Consider the following 10,907-nt stretch of genomic DNA (forward strand, 5'->3'; position numbering starts at 1 on the left):
GGTGACTCAAGAGTAGCATTTCATGATTATATGCAGAAGCTCACTGCAACCTGTAAAACAGCTCAAACAACACTTTCTCCCCCATTTGGCATGATCAAAAAGCTATGATAATGTATGATATTAATAGTCAAAAGCAAGGAAAGATATACACAAAATTTACTAGTCTTAATCGATTAAATAATCAAGGATAATCGATTAAGCAGTCTAAAAACAATTGAACAGGTGCACATTGCTTATCATTAATCAATTATTTTCATGGAGTTAATCGATTATTCATAATAAAGACAGATTAGGACAAAAATCAATTGCAAGATATATCTATTTGTGTAAGTTTGACATATATTGCATATAATGATTAATGATTTTGGTTAAATCACATACAGAGCATATTAACCATTCAATAGAAGAGATACACAGCTAGATAAGATCAAAGGCTCACGCAATAGTTAAAACATAATCCAAGTTAATAACAAAGTTTAAGAGACATTACAAAATAAGTGCATCAAGTACATATGTAGTTCAAAAGAAACAACAAAATACAACCAACATCAAAATACAGTCTCAAAAGCAAACACACACACCCTATACTCTAGAAAATCCTATCTAGGCTACTATTGAGGTGGTGGTGGTGGTGAAAAGCCACAAGTGGTGCTCATAACATTGTTGAAGCGTTCAAGCTCCTCGGATAACCTTTGTTGTTGATGTTGGAACTCAGATGCCATAGATTCTCTGAAGGACTAAAAATGACAATCAATTCGTGCATTTAGGCGCTGTCCCATAGCATCCAAGTGTGCAAGCCCAAACGATGGTACCTGAGGTTCAACATTTGCCTCGGTTTGTGATTGCTCAGGGTTTGGGTCACAAGGATTTTCAGCATGGTCTTCATTCGGTAAGTTTTCATTCACGTTGGTATTGTGATCCTCTTGATATTTCTATACATTTCCATACTTGTATATGCCCATCTTATGAATAATATTGTCACCTACAAGGTGCTCTTAGGAGTTTTTGGTCATTGTGTCCACATCTGATGTGTCGGTTTCATAGTAGTCAATAACACGGGAGATGAAAATCCCATAAGTAAGCAACCTAGATGAAGACAAAGCTATGTCATTCATAACTTTCAAGATTTTTCTGTTTGGAAACTTTGAGTATTTCCTACGTGAGAATTATTTTTCAATTGCGATTTTTTAATCAGCATGATTTCCAACATTAGTATTGTCACTGAAAGTCTAATATTGTCTACGTCCATTTTGTGCAACTCAAACATGTCCAATCCATGAGGTTTACTTGATTTATTTTTGTCGGACTCGTTTAATACATTGTAATTGATAATTTAATCACTTATGTTTATGTCGATTCAGAATTTTTTCTTGAAAATGTATCTTTTTTTTAATACGAAAAATTATAGATTTGAATATTTTACTAAAACTTCATGGTTTCATTCGAAAAACCTCTCTAGTTCCAAATTTTTCCTATTTTGAAACCATTCCCTCCATGATTTGTCAAAGTGCCACCTTTAAACACAATATTTAATATGTTAATCAATTACAAATTCTCTTATAACTTTTATGGAAAACTCTATATGGAGAAAGACCCAGTTGGGCAAAGCCCACTTATCCCACTTAATCTAATAGAGAGGGGTCAGATGTGGCAAGGGAGTCAAGGCAATTCAGGCAAAAAGAGGCAATGGAAAAGTATGAGAGAAGATAAGAAAACTCAACCGGTAGGAACTCCGAGAAGTTGTGGGAAATTCACGACTACGCCTTCGTGCACCATTGGATCGAGCTGAAATTCGGACAGAAGGTTCACAGCTTATAGTTCTTCATTCTGAACGGTTGGATCGGTGAGATGACGTTCGAGGTGGTAGAAATAGAGTTGTTACAACAGCTGTTGTTTCTGGTTTTTGCTGGTTTTCCTTGTTCTCATTTTCAAGCTTGTTGCTCTGTTGTATGCCGTATTGTTGAGCACGTTTGGTGCTGAATTTTGGAGACACTCTTGTATTCCTATTTTCATTATAGTGGAGCTTGATTGACTGGCTTGTGCCCATAGTTTTTACTTCTCAGTTTGAAAAGGTTTTCCATGTTAAAATTCCGGTGTCTCTTGTATGTTACTGCATTATTTGATATTGCTCCTCATAGATTCTAGCAAGTTGGGGAAATTATTATCCACTGCATATACTCTGTTAGAGTTTACATTGTTATTGTGTTGAATTTCCCATCATCGTGATGATAATGTCCAAGTAATGAAAAAAAACATAATTAACTAAGTTGTTTAACATGTAAATGGCACCAACATATATGTACTTAATTAAAAATAACGTGCATCTATAATTTAAAGCAATATCTGTCAAAAATTGGCAATCAAGTATATGCTAGTATATTTAGATCTCAAGTTGTGATGAAGAAAAATATTCACTTTAGAATTTTAATTTCAATTATAATGATATATTATATGTAGTATTTTTTTTTTGATATTATGATTTCTTTTCTTGTTAGTACTTTGATACTTAAGAGTGATTTATGTAAAAATATTTCGTATTTTCTCTGAGATAATGAAAAAAGCCATCATGTTAATGTTTTTGTCTTATGGCAAAAGATTGAATATAATGTGAAAACAAAATAGTATTAGTTTCCCTTCAACACTTAGCACAGATTAATTTCTAACTATGAAGATACCCTAGAAAAAACATTCAAGGAGTAAAAAATCTTCAATTATCATTATGTTCTATTTTAAACAATTAATGTAGAGATTCTTTTCATTAAAGTTAATATGAATTTTGACTTAATGTGTGTATATGATAAAATAAGGATCAATAGGTCAAGTTTCTTTGATGAAAATTATAAGATACATTGTTCATAAAGAAGAAGACTTGCTCATTATACTATGAACTCTAATATTTCAATGAATTTGTTCAAAATATTTTCAATAACTATTTTATTCAGACAATACTTGAAGAAAGGTTTAAGCGTATAATAGTACACATGCTTCATGTTTCCTTTCTCAGCAAACCTTATCAGCTAAGTTCCCAAAAAAATAGCATCTCCAAGTCCAGGTCGAGAATAAAGTTCTAGAGTGGGTACCTTTTCACTTGACATATTGAGTACATAAACTATAATGGTATACCCTCGCCTTTTTTGAGTAAGAAACTAATCTCTTTCAGGATGTGTGACTTCTCCTCCCAACAAATGTCGCTCCCAATAATCGAACTTTTGGTAATGTATGAAACAATATGATTGTAATTTGTAAGTAACATAACCCAACAAACAACAAACTCTTTACTATTTCTTATTATCTTTAGTTGTTCCATTCAAGCCAATTCATATTTCTTTTTTGAGAAAATAGTGTTTCGTTTGAAAAGAAAATTCTATAAACAAAATAAGAAATGCACATAGAGAGAAAACTAACTTGCATAAATGTTTTGAGGGAGACAACTCATTCCTTGAATAAGAACATATCTAAAAAATGAAAAAATAAATGAAAAAAATCATTGAAAAAATTAGTAAGAATATATCTACAAAATAAAAATAGATCTACAAAATATGAAGATATCTACAAAATAAAAACATATCTATAAAATAAACAAAAAAATCAATGAAAAAGAAGAGAGAGAAATTGTTGAAGAAAATAAGAATAAAAGAGCGAGAAACGAATGAATGAAAAGTAGAGAGAACGAGTAATGAAACGTGAGAGAAAAATATGAAAGAGAAGAAGACAAATATCATTTTTGGAGACTGAAAAAGCCATCCATATTTCAAATCTAGAGAGAATGACTGATGAAACGTGAGAGAAAAATATGGAAGAGAAGAAGACAAATACCATTTTAGAGAGTGAAAAAGTCATCCAGATTTCAAATCTTTTGTTTGAGAAAATAATAATTGATTTTGAATAGAAAAATCTATAAACAAAATAAGAGATGCACGTAGAGAGAAAATTAACCTGCATAAATACTTCAAGGGAGACAATCTACTCCTAGAATAAGAACATATTTGCAAAATAAAAAATAAATGAAAAAATCAGTAAGAACATATCTACAAAATAAAAACAGATCTACAAAATATGATCATATCTATAAAATAAGAGCATGTCTAAAAAATAAACAAAAAATCAATGAAGAAGAAGAGAAAAAAATTATTGAAGAGAAGAAGAATTAAAGAGCAAGAAATTAATGAGTGAAAAGTACAAAGAGAGAATGAGTGATGAATTGTGAGAAAAAGATATGAAAGAAAATAAGACAAACATCATTTTTTGGAGAGTGAAAAAGTTATGTGAATTTCAAATAACTATAAAGTATAGTTTAATGTTATTTTTTATTATTATTAAACATTTGATTTTATTATTTAACTGTAATTGGTGGGTGCTTTTGATATTGAGTATGAGGTTGTACATTAAGCAACTGAGGCATTTTAAGTGGGAAAATATTGTATGAGGTGAAAACATAGTCCCTAACTAACTTGGTATGAACTTTCTTAGTATATAGATAATAGATATGTTATCAAACAAACATCATGTCATCAATGAGACATTAGTGTATTGTCGTAAGAATCTATTAAATTCATATGTATTATACTAAATTAAACCTCGGTTAATTAGGAGCTGCACTTGTTACAAAACCACCCAACTCAAATTCAATGAGTTCCTTAGTGTTGGAGTGAGATATTTTGTATATAAGAAAAGAATGTAATATCGATGTATTGTTAATGTAAAGATTTATATACAATTGTTATATTATCAATCATTTATTTATAAAGTTAATAATAACTAAATATAAATAATATATGATGCATTTTTACTATATAAAACTTATATAAAACTCATATATTGTATATATTTTTTACAAAAAAAAAACACATGTAAAACCTGAAAAACTGTATTTTATACTCCATTGGATATATATCATATTATTATTTTTCTAAGCACGAATTTATTTAATTCTTTTCCTCCTCCCATTCCCCAATTTAATGGCCATAAGGCCCTTTCAATTCACCTTCTCTCGCAATAATCCATTCCTCTTTCTCTTCCGCACTTCTCAATCTTTCTCATTCCCCTCTTCTCATTTTCCCAACACTTTCTTTCTCCGCCACCGCGCTTCTTCCGCCGCCCCGCCTTATCCGCCGCTCCCCCACGACCTCCGCCGACGCTTTCGCCCCCCGCCACCGCCACACGACACCCTGGCGCAGAAGATTGGGAAAGCCACTCGCCGCCCTGGCGCTCCTTCCAAAGCTAGGGTTTATTCCGATGTCAACGTTGTTCGCCCTAAGGAATATTGGGACTATGAAAACCTCACCGTTCAATGGGGGTATCTTCTTTTCATATCGTTAATTTTCAATATCTTTACGATTATTGTTTATTTATTTGAAGAAATTTTAGGGTATTGTGGATTTTGGTTTCCTTTTGTTTTTGTTAAATATTGTTTGTTGTTATTATTTATTGTTTTGTTGTTGTGAGATTCAGGGAGCAAGATGATTATGAGGTGGTGAAGAAGGTCGGAAGGGGAAAATACAGTGAGGTGTTTGAGGGTGTTCACTGTACCAATAATGAAAAGTGTGTCATTAAGATCCTGAAACCTGTCAAGAAGAAGAAGGTATACTTTGTTATTGAGCGCTCTTTTCATAATAATAATAATTATTTTTATTTGTGGTTGGTTGTTGTGGTAATTAAACCTCATGCACAATATGTTGGTGGCTCAAAATGTGATTCTGAAGTATGATTCCAGTTGGAAAATTTCACTTACCAGAATGAATCTGTTGAAATTTCTTTTCTGTTTTGTTTTGGGGGTTATCTATTTTATGAAGTTGCGCAAGGTTTAGTTGTTCTGTATGTAATATATGAGTAAATCCACTCATAGAAGGATGTGCATAGCATACATAGTAAAAGTACATATGCTTTTGGCCTTCTGCTTATATTTCTTTATGGCTAGTGTACCGTACTGTGTCGAACTTTGGGGTTTGTTGTATGAATGCAAACAATCAATAATCAAATCATTTTCAGTAGGAGGGATTAGCTATATGGATTAGATGACATCTTTAGTGTTTGTCATAAATCATGTCCTCTAAAAGTCCAGTTAGTCCTGACTCCTGAATTTGTTTGTCTCCCTCTACCTCTAACTAAGTATTGGGCTATTCCCTTTCTGAGCTATTCTTCTTACCCGGGCTTCGGATGGTCTTGTAATGCTTTCATTCCTAATCCTGTCATGTTGCATGTGTTTATTCATCCAATGCAACATCCCCATCGTAGAAACATCGAGCTTATGCTCTTGTTGGCTCTTTACCACCAAACATTCAGTGCTATGCAACATCACATATGATAACTATGTGGTAAAAATAATTTTTTTGCTTGAGAGGTACCTTTCAATCACAAAAAACCCTTCAATCACTTCTCTCTTTATCATCCCTTCTCGGATCCTATAGCTTATATTTTCACTCTCCACCATTTTGTATAATAAAACCAAAATACCTAGCTGTGTGACTCACTGACTTGTGGGATGATGTGATCTACGAGTTTCACCTTTAAGCTGGTATTATTGCAGTTTTTTGCAAAAATTACCTTCCATCTGTTTTGTTTTTTACTTTGGAACTCATGTTTCCATTGCTTGTCTGCACAACTCTACTTTACTATTTATTCCTTTCCTCCTCTCTATTTTCTCACTAACACTATATCTTCATCTGCAATCTAGGACTATATCAGCTGCAAACAATGAATCACTTATTTTAGTTTGATTTTATGTGCTAGGCTTATTAGAATGATAAGTTTTAATTTTGATGAAAGCATGTTTTTCTTTCAGTCTTAGGCCCTTCAGATTGATCTAAAGGACCTTGATGCAATGTTTTCTCTAATTCTGAGTTTTAGTTTTTGATTATTGGATGTGAATGGCATGCAAGTGGCCGTAGTGCTAGAGAGTAGCTCTAATTAGTTCCATTTGGTTGCTTAGAATAGAGTTGATCTAGTAGTAGAAGGCTTCCCAGTCATTTATTTCTTTGTTTAAACATTGAAGAATCTCAAATTTGCTTCTGATTTTGAATGCAGATCAAGAGGGAAATCAAAATATTGCAGAATCTTTGTGGAGGGCCCAATATTGTGAAGTTGCATGACATCGTTAGAGACCAGCAGTCGAAGACCCCAAGCTTTATATTCGAACATGTTAATAATACTGATTTTAAAGTGCTATATCCTACATTATCAGACTATGATATCCGATATTATATTCTTGAACTTCTAAAGGTAAGTTAATGCTCTGATGTTTTCAAATAACATGGACATGCCACATCTGATTTAAGTGTTTTTTATGGCATCTCACTGCATGTGATATATAGTAAATGATTCAAGAGAAGGTTGAATTTTTTGAATAATGTGATTTTCTTGTTGGATTAAGTTAGAAAATGATTAAGACTTGAGCTGTTTGCTACATAGGCATGGTTTCAAAATTTAGAAAGTACATTTTGGGTGGTATCTTGGGACTTGATGTCCCAGGATTGTAGAACGTAATTCTGCTCCATAGGTGCTCTTGCAATGCAAGACATGTCACCATGTTGTGATGATTATAATATGACAATTCAATAATCGGTTCCTTCTGAAATCATTTATCAGTTTAACAAAGCCTTTTCATCAGGATTGCTTGAACGCAGAAGCTCCTCTAGGCTCTAGTTATTTATATATCCTATAAATGTGATTTGTTTTATACACCAATGTTTTGATTATGATTTTTCAATTCAAATGATTTCTTTTTTATGTTCATTGCTCTTAGTATTACTGGTCCATTTAGCATCATTAAATGAAGACAATCTTTGATGGATGCACACATCACTCAAGTTGGTCAAATGTTATCTAAACATACTATACATAGAGTTTGTCTAGGAAGGCTTACATTACAAATAGTGCTCGCAAAAGACAATGCACATATCCTGTTTCCTTATTGGCATATTTACTTATACATGCTTATATATAATGGTTGGTGTATGTATTGTGCTACTTTGTTCCGTGTGTGATCTGTAAGTGCATTAGATTTGTTTAATCCACTATATCTCATTGTCTGTGGCCATCAAGTTGGGAATGCTAAGTTATTTGAAACTTCTTCAGGCACTGGATTATTGCCACTCACAAGGAATCATGCATCGGGATGTAAAGCCACATAATGTGATGATTGATCATGAACAGCGTAAGCTTCGCCTTATAGATTGGGGTCTTGCTGAGTTCTATCATCCTGGGAAAGAATATAATGTTCGGGTTGCCTCAAGGTTCTTTTGCATTTATATTTCCTTTTCTTTTTGCTTTTCTGGACAACTTATAAATTGTCATAAAATAAGTACTCAGACAAAATTTGTGTAATTTCCAAACTGTCTGGTTTTGATATCCTTTTGTTTACCACAATCACACCTGCCATCAGACATTATCATTTTCTACCATAAGGATCACTTGGTTTCGCATATAGCCATATACTTGCTGAACTAAAAACAATTGATTCAAAAATATTAACTTAGAAGATTATGAGAGATTTCCTTTTGTTAGGCACATGAGATAAAACAATCATTTGGTAAGGTGGGAAATTTGGCAGGGCCAAAAATAAAGGGGGTTGGGACCTTGGAAACTTTGTGCTCAAAGTCAATGCTTTAGTTTGTAAGTTGGTGTTTCGTTCCATAGACATGTTTATGCCATCTAGTTACAAATCAAATATGATGTACTCCACAATCGGTCGATAACAGCATGTTATTTTTGGTAAAATAAAGTAACTATGTTATTATTCCTTAACTGAGTTCTCTCTCTACTCTCTGGTTATTGAGGCACACCATTTCTGATCTCTTTGTATGTGCTTTGCTTGTAGATATTTCAAAGGTCCTGAACTTCTTGTTGATCTTCAAGACTATGATTACTCTTTAGACTTATGGAGTCTTGGTTGTATGTTTGCTGGGATGGTAAGCGATGGACTTTCCTTTGAATACAATTTTTTTTGTTTAGGTTTTATTCTTGGTTCTTATATTTCATAGGTAAACTTTAGAATCGTTAGCTACCACATGATAAATCAATTTATCTTTAAGTCAATGTATGGGTTGAGGTCTCCTGCTTTGCTTATCTAAGGTGTGTGCTTTTACAGATATTCCGTAAGGAGCCATTCTTCTATGGGCATGATAACTATGATCAACTGGTCAAAATAGCTAAGGTAAGCGGATATTTTTGGGTTGTGTGTGTTTGGGTGAGAACTCATTTTCACATTGGTCATTTTGTCATGTTGCAAGTGTGTATTGTTCTTGTATCTTGCAGCCTTTCCTTTCCTTTTTAGGGTTTTTCTACTTCGACGAAATTTGTACCACTTGGTGGTCTTGTGATAAAATGCTCTTTTTGCAAAGAATTAACATGAATTGTATGCTTTTAGGAATGACTTTCATCTGTTTCCAACTTTGCTCATTATTTTCTGGTGCTGGTCTTGGGGAACACTATGCTTCTTTGTTTATCTTTTTCAATAATTATCCATGCCTGCAAAGTCAATATGAATTTTCTGAAGTAGATTTAGTGATGCAATGGATTTTTCTCTGTTCTTATCTATGGTATGATATAGAAGTAACTTCAACATTGAAGAGATTGGGATGGAGATATTTATATTGATAATCTGCTCCCCCCTGCTTTTAGGTTCTTGGGACAGATGAGTTAAGTGCATATTTGAATAAATACCGCATAGAGTTGGACCCACACCTTGCAGCACTTATTGGAAGGTTTATTTCTCTCCTCCCATAGTTCTGTATATATGTTGCCTTTGTTCATTAAAGTTTTATTATTTTAACTAAGATGACACACCAATATTGGACAGGCATAGCCGGAAGCCATGGGCGAAGTTCATTAATGTAGAAAATCAACACCTGGCTGTTCCCGAGGTAGTATGGATTTGTAATTATCTGTGTTTTAGTTTAACCCATATTATTGGTTCTCATTCTAAATTTACATTTTTTAAAGGCTGTTGACTTTGTTGACAAGTTACTACGGTATGATCACCAAGAGCGACCGACTGCAAAAGAAGCAATGGTAAAAACCTAATTTCTTAGTATTTTTAGTATTGGATTATGTTCTGGCATAGATTTAAAATATATTGGTCTTAGCATGGATTTCACTTGGAACCACAGGCTTCTAATATAACCTTTTGGCTTTAGCTATTGGTTCAATTGCTGTTTATTAATCTGGCTCTTATATGATAAGATGTCCATACCATTCCTGTCAATGAAATCTTTGGACATAATCTGAACTCATTTAGTAGGTGTATTAGTAAATGAATGCTTAATGCTGTGCAGGCCCATCCTTATTTCAATCCAGTCAGAAATGCAGAAAGTAGCAGAACTCGTGCACATTGAGTTGCCGATGCTTGTATGGCGCTCACTCTCGGTTGGGGATATTTTATATTGCTGAACTTTGAATTCTTGTGGAACTTGCTTTTAGGAGATTCTGCTCATATTTTGTTGTAAAACTGTTGGTTAGCTCTTTCCCTACTGTTTTTATGTTTGGTTTGTTCTGTTCCTTGTTTTTGGGCAAAAATTTAGGTCTGAACTAATTGATTTGATTGTGTGCTAAATTTGGAAAAAGAATTCATGATTCAGTTTCAGTGAAGTCGTACTCTTGGTTGTTTGAACTCACCAGCTGTCAAATATCATTGTTTGATTATTTAAAGTCAAATATCATTGTTTGATTATTTAAAGTCAAATATCATTGTCCGTGTAAAGATTTATATACATCAGTCCATCATCGACCGTTGATTTGTATTTCTTTTATTTAAGAGTCAATGATGATGAAACATGAATGAATGGTGGATGATGAAATCTTACACTGTTAGTGCACACATCTTTTTCTCTTTTTTTTATTATGATTAAGCTCTCAAACGTTTACAGTATTCCATTTGAAATGTTGAAACATGTATCTGTGAGTGTGCCAGT

The 10,907-nt window shown here is 33.2% G+C and overlaps 1 protein-coding gene across 1 annotated transcript; it reads left to right on the forward strand.

The window, feature by feature from the left end:
- LOC109333259 (casein kinase II subunit alpha-like) lies at positions 4,935-10,606 on the forward strand. Its single transcript, XM_019568649.1, has 10 exons — positions 4,935-5,296; positions 5,452-5,581; positions 7,024-7,218; positions 8,074-8,231; positions 8,816-8,906; positions 9,086-9,151; positions 9,619-9,701; positions 9,797-9,860; positions 9,940-10,008; positions 10,272-10,606. The coding sequence occupies exons 1-10, from the start codon at positions 4,959-4,961 to the stop codon at positions 10,329-10,331; spliced, it is 1,254 nt and encodes a 417-aa protein (XP_019424194.1). The 5' UTR covers positions 4,935-4,958; the 3' UTR covers positions 10,332-10,606.

The sequence above is a fragment of the Lupinus angustifolius genome, chromosome LG18, assembly GCF_001865875.1.
Source record: "Lupinus angustifolius cultivar Tanjil chromosome LG18, LupAngTanjil_v1.0, whole genome shotgun sequence".
In the NCBI taxonomy this organism is placed as follows: domain Eukaryota; kingdom Viridiplantae; phylum Streptophyta; class Magnoliopsida; order Fabales; family Fabaceae; genus Lupinus; species Lupinus angustifolius.

Bases quoted from the DNA above. Each gene is read 5' to 3' on its own strand.
- LOC109333259 (XM_019568649.1), top strand. From the start codon at position 4,959: ATGGCCATAAGGCCCTTTCAATTCACCTTCTCTCGCAATAATCCATTC. The intron at 8,232-8,815 runs GTTCTTTTGCAT...CTTTGCTTGTAG, and splicing joins AATGTTCGGGTTGCCTCAAG to ATATTTCAAAGGTCCTGAAC. The intron at 9,152-9,618 runs GTAAGCGGATAT...CCCTGCTTTTAG, and splicing joins AACTGGTCAAAATAGCTAAG to GTTCTTGGGACAGATGAGTT.